Genomic DNA, 18,843 nt, shown 5'->3' with positions numbered 1-18,843 from the left:
ACAGCCCATCTAGTGTGCTAAGGACCAAGTCTTCTTTCTTCAGAGAATGGAAGTATCTTAAGAATTTAACATGACACAAAAGTTTATGTCCTTTGGAACCTGGAAGCTACAACCCAGATTTATAGACTAGTACAAAAAATGCATATTAGAATATCCTTTGATGACATATAGCACAGAAAATAGCTCAACTCAATGTGTTCCCCATCAGCAGATCTCATAAAATCAGGAACTGCTTTAGTATCAAAAGGACAGAGTAACCACATGTGATCAAGTCTATTCACAAATTTTATCTCTATTTGTTCTCCTTCTGGTTTCAATCATTACATAAAACTATTATTCTCACTTTAATGAATTAAGACCTTCTCTTGCTTCTATTTCAGTTCTGAAATCTCATACCCATGACTAGGCACAACACTGTAGTTAAGGCTAGTTTAGTTTCTGTAAGACCTCCTTTCCCTTCTCCCACTAATTAACACATTCTCAATTTCATTCACATTTTTCATCTCCAGCTGGTAAGATTTCTTTAATGGGAGAATTTGTGGTGTGAGCTGAAAACACTATCAACATGTTCAACGAACTGAGCTAAAGGTTTCAAGATTTTAAATGCAGAGCACACAATGGTTTCTACTAACATTTTAGAAACTTCAGTAGCAAAGCATTGGGACGATTTAAAGAAAATTAACTTTCCTAGCGCTAGTCCATCCTTACACCAGCTGTGCTGCTGTGTTCCATTAATGCTACTGAAATCAATGCAGTGTTAGGAGAATACAAGTAGTAGTCAAGTGGTTAATCAAAATGCAGCCTAGGGGACCACTAACAGCCCCCTTCAGCATTACTAATACAGCTCAGCACTGCAGTGGAAAATATTCACGTGTGGTCTTCTGCACAGTGCGGCTTGAAAACTCCATGCTACTGCCTTTGTGGGAGCCAAATTGACAGAAAAATGGGAAAAACTGCTTGGTATTGTATACAGCGTGGAAAAAGATGGATAAGACACAATAAATATGAGTCAAAGCAACACGTTACCCTGCAAAAGCTGTAAGCTTGGCTAGCAGAACCAGGGCAGCCCACATCCTATTACATCTGGTACACGCTGATGTTCTGTGGGGACAATTAGTTTGTTTTTTAAGGCATGGCCATATGGAAAATTGTACGTACTATGTTAACTGAAGAAAAGCCTACTGTAGGCCTCTTAAGATGGGAGGACAGCTTTGGAAATTCAAAATAATAGGCAACATCATAGCTTTTTAAAATCTAGTTTGCCTCTGCAAGTACAGAGCTATGGGGTGAACTATGTTTGCAGACTGTTAAAACTAACAAGGCTGTTATATGTGTAACAAGGCTCACCAGAAAGAGAGCCATGGAAACAAAACAACTGATCATGAAGTTATCTGAGCCTTCTCCCTCACCTAAAAGGCTTCAGTGTGTCAGCCCCAAGTCTTTAGGAAGGAGGACGTGGAAATACCACAGCAAAGGTCCTTCTCACCATAGTAACGTTTGAAAAAAAGCCTGCTTGCAGCATTGCCAAAGCTGGCTTGTCAGCCTGCCTTGCTACACATTCCTGAAGGATGCCGGATATCTGACAGGCATCCAAGCCATCATGTCTTGGATGACAAGTAAATACTGAAGTCTGCATCCTAATGAGTGACTTTAAAGATGTTAACACTGAAGTTGTTAAAAGAGAACTCAACAGCCAATACAGCAGAACAAGTTAATGCATAAGGTAAAAAAGCTATGGAAACTCTGAACAGATACACCAAAAATATTCTCCCTCGCTGAGCAGTGCTGCATACAGCAACCTGGTACTTGACTGTTCTTGGTCTTAAAAAGAGTTCTCCTAGTACCAGCTATGCACAAAGCAGGTGGGGAAGAGGACTTGATGTGAACCTTCACTTGCTCATTTTTATGGGATCGAAGACACACAATTAATATCGTCCACAATGACACTTTTCAAGGCAAAAGAATATTCTATAAACTACCAGTCTGGCACAGTTTTCAGTGAAATTATACTATCTAAGGTGATGGATGTTTACACTTACCAAAACTTTAGCTTTTCACTGAACAAGCACAGTAAAGTGATGACAGTGGCCTCAAAGCACCTTGATCCTTGCTTTAAATCAACATTTTTAATTTTTAAAAAGTGTTTTGCAACCTGCATATTCAGAATTAGTACCACTATTATTTAGTAGTGTTTTAAAGCCTGAGGAATTGAAATGGTTTCCTTTAGTTTGCTTAAATCAATAGCTGCCAGAAAATCACAACAAGAGTTCACAATTTGGAGTGGGGGGGAAACCAGCGACGACAAAAAAACAAGACAAAGCCCACACCAAACCCAAGCCACAACACACAAATCCCACCCCCCCGCTTACTAAAAAAAAATCACATAAAGAAAACAGAGAATTGATTCTTTGATTATGTTTGTGCAAGCAGATCGTTCTATCTGATGAAATACGTCCCACAAAAAATCAAGGATTCCTTTCATAGTTATCTTAGAAAAGCACAACTGCTAAAAGCCAAGCTGCCTAAAATCAAACTGATCTTGTGCCTGTCACATGAAACCAAGGATTTGCCTATAACAGAAGCACCCATGTAGACATGTGCTGTAGTTTTGTATTTCCTCATTTCTGTTTAATTACCTCCAAAACAGCAACTTAAGATTTACCTAAGGTGTTATTTGTGGCAGTGGTTCAAAGCTATGTGTTCTAAAGGCTGACAAAAACTCTTATCTGCTGGGCACCCAAGGTTTAGATTAATACTTTCTTGTGTGCATGGGAATATTTTACTTCCCACCAATGCAGAAAGGATGGGTACCAAATATCTTAAAAGCTTTTCAGATACAACTTGAATAAAGACAGAATAGAGAGAAGGAAAGAGGACTTGATTGCTTCTCAAAGCAGTCAGTTGAAGCCTTATAAGAATCTTTATTAACAATAAACCAAATGGAGGCTCTGAAAAAGCAGTTGAAATTTGTCAGTATCAAAACAACCAGGTTGTTGGATGGTTTTGAGGACGGAAGAAAAAAAAGGAAAGTATATTTATGATTTTACACATGGATTTAAAGAGGAAAAAAAGAAAAAAGTAACACCTAACCTCCCACTCAAGCTACTCAAGGCGCTTCCCAGCTTTCCTCTTTAATATAATCTATGGAGCCTCACCCTCTAGCAGAGGTCCCATCCTCAGCTCCTTTGGGATTAGGATTAAAGATATTTGTGATATTAAAATGCTCTATTATCCTTTCATGCAACCCAAAACAGAAGAGAAGCTTTTTTGCTCTTGGGCTTCCCTCAATGAAAACCTGATGCAAAACTAACTTCAGAGGGAGAAACCAGGTGTGGTACCACAGTACAAACATTAAAACTAAACACACTAAGGATAGGAATACATGGTTCAGTCTGCATATATATCAATGATGCTAGTTGTCTGAGAGTCTGAAGAGAGATTTCTGGCCTCTGAATGGGAACTGAAAAATGAATAAAATAGGAGTTCACCTACTTCAGCGAAAGCTGACTTATAGTCCTTGCTAAATCCTCAACATTTCCTCCTACCTACTGCTATTACCTTCTTATTATGAACAAGCGTAATCCAGACGGATTTTCTTCAGATCTTTCTATCTGCCAGAAACTCTACACACTACCACAAAGCCATATTTTCCATTGCAGATTTCACCACTGCTGCCCCTGTTCTACACCATGCTTGACAATCAGAGGTGGAACAATTTAAGAAAAAAGAAAAAAAAGCCAGGCTGCCCAGAAAAGTGGTTGAGTGACCATCCCTGGAGGTATTTAAAAGATGAGCAGATGTGCTGCTTAGGGACATGGTTTAGCACTAGACTTGGCAGTGCTAGGTTAACAGTTGGACTCGATGATCTCCAAGGTATTTTCCAACCTAACCAATTCTATGAACTGAAGAAAACATTTATACATTCTAATACTGTAAATATTTCCTTTATATACTATTATTCTAGTTGTCTATACATAAATGGTTGGGAGAAGCGGAACTTTTGTTTAAAAACCCTTGTCTGGTCCAATTTCCAGCGTCCTTAATCTTAAGGAAAACACTTTTTCAATCCATAAGTCTGAGACATGGTCACATACCAGATGTGTTCACTGAAGTCAGACAAAACCATAAACTGGACTGATTTCAATAACTTGACCTTGGAACTAAACCAGGATTCTTGTGTTATCACAATCCACCTGCATCATATAGATACTGTGCTCAGGACTGCTTTCTAAATACAGCAGTGTATCTAATAAAAGAAAATTCCACATGCAGAGAGGCTTTGGGAGGAGAAATGTTGACTAATCATCATCTCTGTTCTTCCTAGTTTGCAGATAAAAGAATACTACTATTTTTCTATGAAAGTGTTACTAATACTTAAAATACACAATGAAGAAAAGCCCATTGCATATTGAGACTGACAAGTCTAGCCTGCCATGATAGTCAGATTTAAATTATAAGAAAAACATTACCAGCAATAGCTAACATGAATTTGTCTAAAGTCAGCATTAAAATATTAGAGCCGATAAAGAGAGAAACAGTAATCCTAACATTTGCTTTCTGTGATCACTTCATATTGTAACAGCTGAATAAACTATTATAAAGAAAACAATGGAAGTATGATGTGTATTTGTATACATACATGTTTCAGCTCCAGTAAAATGACAAACTGTTGGGTAACAAATTGCATTCTCTGCAACAATCTTCAGATTATCTCAGTTGCTCTAGCACAATAAAAAAGGATGCTGGTAAAAATATTACAGACAAAGCTAACACTGTAGGTGGTATTGTAATCACGATGTTTACTTACCTAGCTTATTTACTGAAAATTCCTTCCTAACAGAGAAGATATTTATATTATGATTCTACTGGAATCACATGGCTTCCAGAGTTTGCTACTGTCAGGAAACTGCTACGAAGACAGAAGCAGAAACATGTTTTTCATTTCCATTTGGCTGCCTCTGATCAGATGAATTTCCACTAATGGCTTCAAATGGATGAAGAGTGGGCACCTTAACACAAGGATTAGCTTCCAGCTCTATTCTACCTATTGGTACTATCCAGCTTGGAGATATCTGAACAGTAATATTATTCAACAAGGCACCAGAACAATACATTAATCAAACCTTAGGAAACTGTTTCCTAAAGGTTTTTGTTGTTGCTGTTTAATATAGTTGCTTCAGATATTTTAAACTTAGTGTACAAGAGTCAAAGGTAAAAAACTGAAGCTCTAATAAGACGAATGGTGTTCTTTGCCACAGAGCAAGCCTCAGGCATCAAAAAGCTATGCAAACACCACAAACTGAAAACTCTTATCAAGCTCCTTAGGCATTGCTTGTGAGTACTAAAATTGTGAATCTACTAAACACCAGGAATAACAAACAAAGCTCCTATGCTCTGCTCCCTATTTGGGACTGCAAAGATCATCAGCAGGACAGACTCGGACCTTCCTATGGGTCAGGACAGCCAGTACCTCAGAGCAAAATGCAGGGCAATAGAGCAGGGAGTATAAACAGCAATATTTTTTCAGTGTACCAACCACATTTGCAGCTGGGAACACCAAAGGAACAAAGCTGTGCAGGTGAAGAGGCCAGCGAGCCATTCTACCACAGCATGAATCAAATACTTTGAGAAGTTGTGAGAGTAGCGAACAGTCCTTTCACTGAAGACAAAATTAATGACTTCAAATGACTTTTAAAAATATATATTGAAGTTGGAAGGTACCAGGTAGGTCACCTTTGTGTGCCTAATCATAAGAGCTATTAAGCAGAGTAGGGATGGACATTTTAAAATCATAACCAGTAACAAACATAGTAAATGTTTTCTTTCAGTTAATAACCAATAAAGTGCCTATGGTAAAAATGCAGAGTAGATTAATATCAACCCAAGTAATTAGGCTTACAGAGAAAATGTCTGCCCAGTTTCATCTTTCTGAAACGCAATCATTTGAAGTATGAAACATCTACAATGAACAAGGTAGACTATAGTGCTTTGGCAGAGAATTTTACTTTCTTCAAGGTGTTCAAGTTACCATAGAAAGTCTTCCTCTGAGCTTGTAAAAAACCACTGGACTTCAGGTTGCCATCGATACAGGCTAGACTTGGAATTTTGTTTTCCAAGGCATTCCAAATATCTAACACCAAAAAATCATGTTATGGCCAAGACAGAAAAATACAGATTAAACACTCCATAAATATTTTAAACAACTGCCATACCCACCTGCTACATTAAGCTTTTCAACTGCTCCTAAGCTGGGAGCAGGAGTGGTAGTATTGTTGGTAGAGTTTGCTCCTGTTCCATTAAGTACAAGATTTTCCACCTTGGACTCTAGCTTCCCAATGCGCTGCAAGATATTATCCAACAAGACAGCGAGTGTCTTCTTCAAATCTACAAACGAAAATGAAAAGTTAAATTGCTTAATAATGCAATGCGCCCTGTCAGACAGAATAAAAAAATAGATACAAGAATGAGACTGGAATATATGCAGATACTTTCTCAGTGCAAATCTTTGTCATCAGCAGTTCTATGCACTAACGTTCCCTACTTTGTTTAGCCTCAGATAAAAGTTTCCCTGGAGGTGGAACTTGTCTTCTTGTGTATTTTACAGAGCACATTGCAACTCATACTCATATCCTACTTTCAAGGTGAAATGTGTACTACCTTGATGGGTACACACATGGGAATAAAAAAATGCATGCTTTGCAACAGTCAGGTAATAAGAAGTTGCTTAAGTAATAATGACTCTAAACCTAAATCCATATTTAAGCACTATCAGAGGAACAGTCTGTTAGATGCTCAGTCACCTGCAAACAAAAATCTCCTCCCCCAAAGATGGGACAACTTTGAGCCAGTACAAAAACCTTCTTCTGCATCTCCTCCAGCACAACCACATTCTTCACTGGCAAAAAAATGTTAAGTTCAACCTTTCTGTCATATACACGAAACACCAAAAACCACCTGTTTCTTTTTTTTTAGTCTGTTAGTGATTGCCTCTACCTATTTGGTCTGACACGGCACTTCTGTCATATGGAAAGCAACAAATAGTAACAGGAGTTTGCATATTAAATGACAACCCAGAAAAACTTCTCTGGTATTTTTTCTTTCCCTTTTTCTTTTGTTCATATTTCTTGCCCAGACAGTTGGAGAAGCTAAAACAACTGTGGGCAAGAAGGGAAAAGTAGACCAGTATCAAACTAAACTGTATAATTATAGTGGCGATGAGCCAAAAAAGATAAAAGAAAGTATTGCTCTTTGATAATGTACCCTTCTCCCAGGATTAAAGAATTTGGTATGAGGAATTTACATTATTTTCCCACTTAATTCCATAAAATATTACATGTGCATATGTATAATACATTTTCTGCTTTCCACAACTTAAGAATCAAATAACTTTCTGATCTGTAACAGAAAATTTCTCCATACATCTGAAGAGATTCCTCTGTCCCAAAATCAGTTGTATTTTTGCTACGCTTATTTTGTACTCCTTTTATTTTTTTCCCATGACTAGCCCAATTTTTGTGCAAATGAGAGAATAAGAAAAAGCTATTAGTTTTAGAAGGCTTATGATTCTTTTTTCCAAATAAAAGGAGATTTATATTTATTCCATGAAGCCATAAAGTAGATATTTTTCTTTATAATTGTGTGTTTTTCTTTGTCCTTTAAAGATCAGAAGATGGAATCTTAAGCACTAATGATCTGGACTATCTTAAAAGGGGTTGTGGCGTCACTTAATGGTACAGTGTGCAGAAGAAAAGGAAAGAAGGAGAGAGTAGAGCAGGGATTTAACATGAACAAAGCCATGGTACAGAAGAAGGAAAAAATACCTGCAAAAAAAGGCAGAAATAAAATTTCAGGAAACAACAAGGAAGAAACATAGCATACATAAAGGCATACAAAGAGGATAAAGAAAAAAAATGGTTAAATTTTGTAATTTTTAAATACTGAATACTTTTAATACCAAAACATTGATATGAGAGACTGCTTACCAGTACAAAAATGCAATTGGAAGCTAGTTTGAGAAAGGGAGAACAGAAACACAGGTTCATAATAATTTTTGTAAAATAACTGCTTACTGCTGAAAATCTAATGCTCACTGTGTATATTAGGACTACAACTTTTAAAAGGAAAGCATTTGATCTACCTGCCTGACCGGTCATTATATGGGAGAAAGAAAAAGTGAGAAAGCGAACAAGTTGTACAATCACAAGGAGTGACAGGAAATGTTTTGGGTGGGTAAAAGCAGCCAAATCAAGCAAACTTAAAACTTACTCTTGAACATGGAAATGATGACTGTGCTCAGTAATAGCGTCTGAGGATAAGATTAAAAGAAATAAAAAGGCTAAATGTCAAGGTTGTTAATTTTCATAGAATAGCAAACCAACTTCTACCCATTATCATTAATGTTAGTCATTAATGTCTTTAAACCTGAACAGCTAACCTGATCATTTGCTATCAACAAATCATTTGGTACACCAAACAGAATGAACTAACTTAATAATTATTATCTTCCTCAGATTCATAAAGTATTATTTAATATGGTGTTATTTATTCACCATACCACCTTTCGCTCTAATATTTAAAATAAATATATTACCATTATTTTGCATATTTCTAAACTCCTGAATTGAAAACACCTGTCCAAAATTCTCTTCAAACTTAAAATTCTTCTTAGCCACGGAACTTGAAATTTCTACACAAAACTTAGCTTTACCTTCACAGAAGCATTACAAATTTCTCTTACCCACTTTCAAATGCAGTTTAACTTCTCCTGGGGAACCTGAGCATCCTTTGGCAGCAAGTCAACTTATTGCTCAGTAGGATTTGGAACAGGAAATTAATGCCACAGGCAACAAGCTGCAGGGGGATCTGAGCTTAAGGATACCCTGTACCTTCAGACTTAGCTTGGGCTTGGATTAATGCACTTACCCTTCAATTTCTGGAGACATATTTTTCTTTGTTTGTTTTTTGTTTTTCTTCAATTCAGCTACCATCAACCATCCTTACAAGATAACGGGACACCGATGATGGCTATATAGCAGATAGCATTTTCTTTTAAGCAGATGTACACAATTCTAGGCGCCTCTACTTGCTTGGAGGTCTTCAATCAAAAATATTGATCTAGTACTACTCTATCTAGCTCGTGTTGTTTTGTAATATTACCATAGCAGTATAATTCAATATGCAGACAGAAATCAGAAGTTACAGAATCAGGATGGCTTGTTCTTTAAGCAACAAAGCAATGTAATTGTTACCTGTGTTTGGGATGATAATCTCAGGCTTGCAGGCAAGCACCTTCACATAAATTCAAAATTTCTTTCTTTAGCGGAAAAAAGTGCTAACAGAAACAAGACATCGAGAGAAACTCCCAGCAGGATATTTTCATCACATGCACCAAAAAGTAAAGAGTATTAAGAGAAAACGATAGAAAAATGTGCAGCTATTATCTGTTGCATCCTTGTCTTTGTCTAAACCTGCGAAAGACATCTATCCAATTTCTTCAGAGCCAAATATTAAGGCAACTATAAAAGGAAACAAATCTAGATGACTAATTAGCCATTAACTTTCCAGATAGCCTGAAAGTACATAGCTAAGTGGGAAAGTGAATTTTAAAAATGCTAAACAAGTACGGTGTATGATGTGACCTTATCAGATTGAAAAGGGGCCACACCTAACTTGAAATTGGATTATATGTTTATTTTCATAACATCTGGCAACATGCTTCATTCTTTTCTGCATGCTTTCTCTCACACATGCACACAAACTTAACTCTCATGTTGTACAAAATGGAAAAGCAAGCATTAAAACTTACTGCCGATCAAAGCACGGGAACTCAAGAAAAGAGTTCTCTACTCCAAAGCAAATACAATATGTTTAAGATTAATTTAAGATTATGCCTGATACAGAAACTTAAATGCTAAGTAAACTGACTGAAGAAAGAAGTGACATGGGAAAGAAGAAGAAATGAACATAGCAGGTCTCCAATTTATCAATAAGGTAAGGTCTTCTTCCACAAGGAATTTCTTAGATCACTGACACAAAAAACTGAAAAGCCTCCAAAAGTTTCCCAAAACCAGCAAAAACCCCCTTTTTAATGACATTCTAAAAAAATAACCTCAGGCAAACCAGATACAGTTACTAGACAGATGTGGTAAAAATTATCAGACAACTTCATTTCCAAGTGACTGGAAATGGAAAATTGTCCCATTTCACACTTACAAGTGAAGACTGCTTTCACAGTCTATGCAGAAAATTCACAGTGCAATATACTGTCAATTGAGCAGCATAACGCAGTAAAACATTTGGATGACTTTAAGAAAACCCTAATCAGATTATCATGTAACCTAGAGCACACACTTACCATATGCTGTCACTGTCCCAACGTAAGGCCCATCAACCACATTTTTATTTTCTTCAGCTAACGCTTTGATGTATCTTTTGCTGAGATCCAAAATTTGCTCACGCAAGACTGTACTGCTTTCGTGTTGTGTTTGCTGCTGAATAGTAAAATGCAGAAGCATCATTCCCCAAATGAAACCAAAAGTCACCAGAAAAAAACCGAGTTTCTGAGAGGAGAGCTTCCATGGAGAGAATGCCATGATTCCCAATAGCTTCACACTGTTACTACAAAGGTTCCTAAAGCATGAAGCCAAACAGCAAGTTCATGGTCCAGGTATATAAATATCACAGAGCAGGACTTCAGTCTTATTCCAACTCCTTAGTCGACGTACATCCGTATTTCAGCTCCATCCTGTTGTAAGAGGAAAGAAAAGAAGCGTAGTTACCACAGCATAGTTTTTACTAGCCAGACTAGGTCTTCACTCTGACGGGTACAAAATAGGAGTAGACAACATGCTTTCTTTGTAAATGTTCAATTTGCATATATCAACATTGTACTGTACTAGCCAGAGGACAATGTAGCTGAGAAAAGCACTGGAAAGAGAACAAAGAGGGAGTGATGTGCCTGGGCAGGTGTGGAACACCTCTCAGTGTCTGGATCAAATTCAATGCTTGAAGTGGTTTCTAAGCTGAATTTCAAGGTAAAGCTGCTTTTACATTTTGTGTGTGTGTGTGTGTGCGTGTGTGTACACTAAACTCTGCAATGTTGCCAGTGCAGCAATTTAAAACAATTCTCAACATAACTCAGTTCTCAGAAAACAAGTAATTTTAGCTGGCAGTGACACCACCCCCAGTTCCTGGCAAGAGCCACGGCATATGGTTAGATAGGTGATCAGGAAATCAGACACCCTCAGGGGTAAAGAGGAAAAAAGAAACCTACATTATTTAAGCCAATACACTCCTGGCTTACACTGCAAGGAGTCAGAAGGCTGGAATAATCTCCTTTTGCTCCTGTGTGGCCTCTACCATGCATCATTACTCCTTATTCATAACACATAGTCCAAAGACTTTGCTCTTTGCAACCAAATTCAAAACACATAATACTGACTGCTATAACATGCCTTTTGTATAAAAAATTAATATTCTCAGAGCTTTGCACACACTGGGGAAAATAATTGGAATAACAGCCTTCGAGACACAGTAGGTTCATCTTTTCTCAGTAAAATCAAAGATAAAACCTGGCATAAACAATCCAAAGGCAAGGGCAGTTCTGTGATGAAAGCTAGAGGCAGGGTCCTTAGCATAACACCCAAGGAGAAAAAAGGTAATTAAAAGGTAATTAAGTGTTGAAACACAGATTTGGTAAAATGTTATCCTTTTAACTTCATAATGCTCCCAAACAGGATTAGACGACCTAATGTTCCCTTCCATCCTCCACTTGCACAGATAATGCAGATGTTACTCTGTTTTAACAGGATAATTACATAGATGCCTGCTAGCAGTGCTCCCTGTTTGTTAAAATTCCCTTTAGATCTTCTGCTTTCAGTTGAACCAGCAGTTTTGCAGAGGGACAGAAGTATCTTTGGACTACTCATCTTCCAACATGTCTTCTGTGTGTGCATTTAGCATTATTGATTATTATTGATTGTAGAAGTGAATGTGCATTACATAGTAAACCACGAGCAGACAAGGCAGTGACTGTAACAAGCAACCATGTTGCTAAAAGAGCAATTTGTAGCCATCTTTCGCTTAAGTAGGAATGGTGCAGAAAAATGAACTGCAAGTACAGTGAAAAAGATTATAAAGCCCTCAAGTTCACTTTTTCCACACTTAAAATATCTCAGTAAGGAAAATGAATGGTCTCAATAGAGAAAATGAAGGACTCTGTTTAATGCTGTTCTCCATACACTTAAGTTAATTTTCTAGGAAATGGCAGAGGGAAATGTTACTTCTTTCAGTCTATTTAACTATAGCCTTGGGACACTCTTGTAGAGTAATGTTATTTCATTAGAAACTGAGTATTTTACTGTTCTCTTGCAATATCTGGTGCCATAAAATGTAGAAAATTGCATACATCACAAAACATCACAACTTTAAAAACAAATCTGAAATATTCAAGATTAACTCCCTCAGTGACTTAATTTCAAGTAAGAACTGACAGCATCCTCTACAGCAGTAATATCTGTGGTTATAACAGTCAATATTTCTTCCCTAATTATCAGTTTGTGAAGTGGAAAACGCTGAATAAGAAAGTAAACCTATCACCACCATGTTTTAACAGACAAGTGCTAACGATTTTTTATGACTAGTTGTTTAGGGAAAAAACCCCACTCTGTTTATTGACAGAAAAAAAGCCTTAAATCTACTGAAAAATTGTGAGAATGCAGACAGCAAATCTCAATGTTTTGCAATAAGAAAGGATTAGAATTCAATGACAGATGGAAGAATGGCCCCCACTATTGTGAGTGCTAAAAGAAAAACCAAAAAAAACCCAAAAAACCACCAACCCCCAAGCCCCAAATCAGCCCTATTTTTACTGCCATTTAAGCAATTCCAGTGGCTAGCAAGTTGATGAATGCTCAACAACATGTACTTAACTAATTAACTTTACAGCACTGCTGGTGGCCATGGAGGTTTGTAAAGCGCACAGAAAAGAATGTCTGTGCTTCCCCCCATTTCCATGGCTGGATGCACACCTGCACCGACTTCGGTATATGTTTAATCCTAGATTTGACAGGTGTCAAGGAGTGCAACACAACTATTCCAGTTAATGATTACTGCTTACCTATAATGACTCATTATGTGGTATCTAAGTTGACAGTGGTCAGAAGATATCAAAGGGTTATGTGGCATGCATGATGACAGCAGCACAGAAACCTCTCTGTGATATTTCTGTTTTGACAGGAAATTAATAACTGAAGTGTGCAACAGTTGAAGCAATAAACAGATATTTGTCTAGTGTAATCACTCACAGACTTTGACAGTGCCTGCTGTCTAGTTATCTCTCTGCCCATACCAAGTAAGCCATTCCCAAACTTAAGGTGGTAGAATATTTCCCATATTTTCACCTTGCCTTGTAAATGGTCTCAAAGGAGCTGATCCTGTGAACTATTAAGGCCTTTTTCTAGCCTAGTCCCTAAAATGCACAATGGGAGTCTTATCTAAAGAGGACATGGAAAGACATATTTGTGTGTGCCTCTAAAGAATGGCAGGTTTGAGGGGTTTTTTTTTAAGTTTTGGAAAGAGGTGGTCTCACACTGAGACAACTCTTGAAATAATTCCAGGACCTCTCTGGGAACTGGATATGTCATAGTTGTGAAGTTGTTTGTGAAACCGTTAGGAAGATATTCCTCCTGATTTACAAAGAGTAGCGAATGTACCAAAACTGTAGGCCAAGTGTGAAAAACAGGGTGAAAGTGAAAAGATATACAAGTCAGGAAAATCTTTAATAAAGAACAGCTTTGCTATGTTCTTCCTTAAATTCAACTCTAACAAGACAAAAATCTCACTGCAACTGAACCAACACACTGTTCGTTTGGTTGGGTTATTGTTTGGTTGTTGGTGGTTGTGTTTTGGTTTTGTTTTAAACAGACCAGTTACACCCTTTGTGATAAACATACTACGATTTAAACCAGAACTGTCTCTACTCTTAACAAAAATGATTAGCATATTTATTTGGGAAAGGGCTAACTTCATACCCATTTACATAGGCATAAGTGGTGCCCAGCGGTAGGATGAGGGGCAAAAGGCACAAAGCGCAACATGGGAGGTTCTATCCGAATATGAGGAGAAACTTCTTTCCTTTGAGGTGCCAGAGCCCTGAACAGGTTGCCCAGAGAGGCTGTGGAGTCTCCTCTGGAGCCATTCAAAACCCACCTGGACACATTCCTGTGTGATCTGCTCTGGTGAACCTGCTTTAGCAGGTGGGTTGGACTGGATGATCTCCAGAGGTCCCTTCCAACCCCAACCATTCTGTGATTCTGTAATCATCTTAGTACTTTTAGTATTTTGAACAGCTTCATTAAAACCACATTTTTTCTGTTCTACATTTAATAAAATCCTGCTCAACAGTTGGTCAGTTCACTACAGAGAATAACATTACCATGTCTATGTCATCACAATAAAAAAGCCCTCATACTATTTTGAATTATATCAGGAAAGGATTCCAATGCTGAAGTGATCTGTACATAAGGGATGCAAACCACCACACACTTATCAGCATTTTATGCCTGTACTCCCTTTTTTTTTTTTTTTTAAATACTTAAAATAGAGTGCAAAGAGTTAATCTGAATGTGAACAGATTTTGGTGCCACATATTTATATATTCCTCTTCACCTTTTGAAAAAGAGAATTGATTAACCACAAGAGATTAAGCAAAGTCTCTCTATAAGTATTTACAAATACAGAGCTTGATGTTCTCTGTCCAGTCTGTACCTACATAAGAAATGGTACTTAATATCCTCAGGACTCGGGATAGCCAGGCTTCCACTGTCCGTCAGCTGAATGCACTGTTCATCACTGCCTCCACAGTTACAAAACCTCAACGGACTGTAGCCAAAGCAGAAGGTGTTGCACCCATAAATATAGGTGCAGATTGAGGAATATTTAATTATTAGCTTGTTATGAACTCCAACATAAGCAAATCTATACAGCATAACTAGTAAACAACGTGTATGCATTTTTGTACCAAGTGGCTCAGTAAAAATAGTATTGCCACTGCTAGGAACATGCCTCAAGCCTTATGACAAATGTGGAAGGCCCAAATTCTGGCCTCTTATGCTTGTGAAATTACTAGGAAAACTTGTTGTGTGAGCTAGAGCTGGGTACCAGGTGCCTCTTGTTATGGTATACAGCTTAGACTGAGAGAACAAGGGCCTTGAAAATATGGGCACAGGTTGAAAGCAGAGGCCCCAGAACCACAATCACCTCAGTGCTGGTCAATTATTAGTCACTGATGAAGTGGAACCTTGAGATTTGGAAACAAACAAACAAAACAAAACAACTGTTTTTCTTTCAATAGCAGCAGAAGCTGTAAAGCCTAGCAACTTCTATGCAACAAGCAAAGGCACCTGTGACAGCCTCGAACATCTCACTGTCAAGGACCGTAGCTATTGGTGCTAAATACATGCCACCAGCTCTGCGTTCCTGTGTGCTCACAACTAATTTATAATGAGATTGTTACAGACTAATTGCTTTGAATATGCAGTGGTAATGACTAGAAATGAGTAAGAACTAGCCATTAGCAACATGTATTATTAATGAATATCAGTCAAGTGAAGTTTTGTTATAAAATTTAAAGCTGGCTTAAAACTGTTTTGTTTCATCACCCTTCTAAACCTTCAGTCATAGCAATTTCTCATTCTCTTCTTACATATATCCAAACACAAACAATAGGTATTCAGTTACACACAATTTGTTATTGTATCACAATCAGCTCAAAGAGGTGCTGTTAAAAACCCACACGTCGGGATCCTAAAGCAAATACTGATCTATTTTCCTGATTGTTTTCTGAAGAGGGCATGCTGCACTTCTGTTTGCAACTGTTTGATGCTGTAGAACAACATGTTACAGACCAACAGAGGACAAACATTAGGATGTGAATTTCCTCTATTCTTATGAAGGGTGTGTTAACCTAAAAGCTAACAATAATTCAAGTGTCAACCCAGTGGGCTGCCAACACACCAGAGCTACAGCCAGAAAACACAGTGGTGAGTGAAAACACCTGCCGTATTCCAGCACTTCTCTGCTAAGGGGTGCCAGGAGTCATGCTTCATGCAGAAGCTGATGTAATGCCTCTTAAAAGGGATAGGCAATCCTCTAAAACCTCTTTTCTAGGAGTAATGAGTCCAACTGGGACTGCTGGGATTTAATAGTTTAAACCAGACATGCTTCAACATATACATAAACTAGAATTCCAGGCTGATGTTAACCACTGTCTCCGACTGCAGCTGCATTGCCTAAACAGATGTGCACTAAACCCCAACTGAATGCAAATTAATGGATTTCCCAGTACTGCAGTTCTTTATTCCTGCAGGAATATCTCAGCAGATGTCCCACTCCGGTTGGCCAATCTGTGTTCTGAAACAGTGCAATACGTCCTGAAGACATCACCCTGCTTCCCCCTGATTTTATTTATTGCAAGATGTTGGCTTTCTTTAGTCCTTTTGGAGGCTGAATCTACTTCTCATGTTTTCAAAATGCAGCATTAACAACGGGATAAGCTACAGCTTACTACTTAATACAGTCAAGTGAAATCAAAGAACAGTCATATGCTGTGTTGGTAGAAGAAAGGATAAACCAGATCACAGAAGAAAAAAGAAGCCTGATTTCTGATAAGAATACTTGCATTTCAACACGATGTCTGCTCATACCATATCGAGTATCTTCCTACCATGTACATTTTGACTCCAGTACTGACATGGCAATTAAATAACCAATAAACTTAGGAAATATGTTCTATTAACATAAAGCCATTCACACATCTAAACAAAACTCAGGGCTCTCAAGGGCTACACTGAGAGGTCACAAACAGTTTAGCTGCCGTTTAGTCTCTGAGCATGTCAGACAGGTCCAGCAGTGGACAGACAGCAGGACAGTCAAAAGCTGACTCCACATCTGCTGGGGGCAAGAGGGGCTGTTTCCTGCCCCCCCACCCTGACTGGGTCAGGGCAACAAGGAACAAAACTGCAGCCTTGCAACCCTTTGAGAACTTACATTAGCTGCTACTTTTTTTCTTCCACGAGATAAATCCAGCAATATAACATTTTACAAGATTTCAGAAGAAACTAAGTATCACACATTAAGCGAAACACCAACCTTGTGGTTACTCTAAGGAGAGGGAAAATATGAACAGATGAGAATCAGTTTATAACTAAGTCTGGAAGACTCCACTGATTTCAATGACTAGTCAATAAATAATTCATTTACTTCAGTAGTTCCAGTCAAATTTTAAGGCACCTCAACACTTTTTTGTTATTCTTAAAATAAACTTTCATAATTCAGTTGTGATCAGCCCCATAAAACACAAAATTCATGACAGCATGTTCTGGAAGGCACAGAAACATGCTTAGCAAAGCCAATAATAGTAACCCACATCTGCAGTTCCAAGGTCTAGGTAAGGCTTCCATCTGAAGGTGTCTACATTCCCTATGTACCTCATAGGCAGTCTCCACACCCAGCACCCCAGGAAGAAGAGGTAGCTGAAAAATCATTTGGTAACAGATGTTTACACAAACTTTTGCTAACTGCATATTTTACAATTTAAGTTCCTTAGTATATAAAATAAATGCATAAAGCCATTTTCTTAGCTGAATTATGGAGTCTTAGTTTTGCTCTTCCTTCTGCTGCTCAACTTTATCTTGTGCAACGCTTCTGCCAACCCATTATTTTCTTCTAGCTGACAGATGTCACTACGTCTTCTCTCTCACCACCCCTCTACAGCTGAAATGGCACCACGTACTGTTCCTGAAGTGGCAATTCAGGATGTAATCCCATGAAGTGAGAAAAGCAGAACGACACTGGGTCACAACAGTAGAAGCAGGACAGATGGACTGCAGGAGAATAAGAGTATAAATACTCCGAGTTTGGGTTTTTTTAGGTTGGGGGGGTGTGTGTTTGCTTTTGTGCATGTGTGTGTATATAGTAGAAATTGGCAGGAGGTGGTAGGATGAAGGTTGAAGGAGAGAAAAGCAGCCTTTGATAAGATGCCATCAAAACAAGTAAATTTTCATCTTGAGCAAGCAGCTTGCCTTCACTTTCAAAAATAAATTTCTCCACTTACAAATAGTTTGGGTGGCAACCCCACCATAATTTCCCCATGTAGGTCTGTGGTTTCACAGAGCACTCCAAAATGCTACCAGTTTTCTACCTAGCACATCATTTTCTGTAGTTTAGTCCCACAGAAATTAAACCATCAGATGTTCCTCCTTTCATGTTGTTTGCTTACCCTGATATTTCAGGGAGGAAAGAGGAAAAAAGGGAGGAAGGTTTACACAGAAGATGAAGGAAAAAAGGATTACAGGAAAATCCATAAGGAAAAATCCTTATGGGTTGAAATCCTCATGGTTCAAATACTGTTTATCGATTAAAAACACTCCAGGCTATGCATCTAAGGCCAGAATCACAAACTAGCCTGGTCTTCTTTTAATGAAGTTCTTAGAGATCAAAAACTGAATTAATTTTAGGACTAGGAATAGGACTTCCCTGAAATCAGAAATATTCCCAACCTTGAACAAAAAAAGAAATTTACATTTTTACAGCCATGTACAAGGAAAGTACAGGTTCTTTTTATAACCTTCATTTTATTGCTGCATTAATACAAGATGCCCAAAATGGCATTTCCTCACTGAAAAAGAACATTTTAGGATGTCAGCATGCTTGATCAAGAGATAAGCAAATAGGTTTTTTGTGGTTGTGGTTTTGTTGTTGGTTTTGTTGGTTTGGTTTTTTTTAAAATTTATTTTGCAAGGAAGAAACTTACGGACACTGAGAGGTCCAGTCACCATCTGCAAC

The 18,843-nt window shown here is 37.9% G+C and overlaps 1 protein-coding gene across 2 annotated transcripts in view; it reads right to left on the bottom strand.

The window, feature by feature from the left end:
- MGAT5 (alpha-1,6-mannosylglycoprotein 6-beta-N-acetylglucosaminyltransferase) overlaps positions 1–18,843 on the bottom strand; it is a 125,326-nt gene that overhangs the window by 66,951 nt on the left and 39,532 nt on the right. For both annotated transcript variants that reach the window (XM_065637692.1, XM_065637693.1), the window contains exons 2-3: positions 10,355–10,744; positions 6,217–6,384 (exon numbers count right to left, since the gene is read on the bottom strand). In XM_065637692.1, coding sequence (XP_065493764.1) covers positions 6,217–6,384; positions 10,355–10,592 — 406 coding nt within the window. In that variant the 5' untranslated portion in view covers positions 10,593–10,744. The remainder of the gene's footprint in view (positions 1–6,216; positions 6,385–10,354; positions 10,745–18,843) is intronic.

Source organism: Caloenas nicobarica, chromosome 6 (genome assembly GCF_036013445.1).
Source record: "Caloenas nicobarica isolate bCalNic1 chromosome 6, bCalNic1.hap1, whole genome shotgun sequence".
NCBI classification, from domain to species: Eukaryota; Metazoa; Chordata; class Aves; order Columbiformes; family Columbidae; genus Caloenas; species Caloenas nicobarica.
This window is presented reverse-complemented; position numbering and strand designations above follow the sequence as displayed.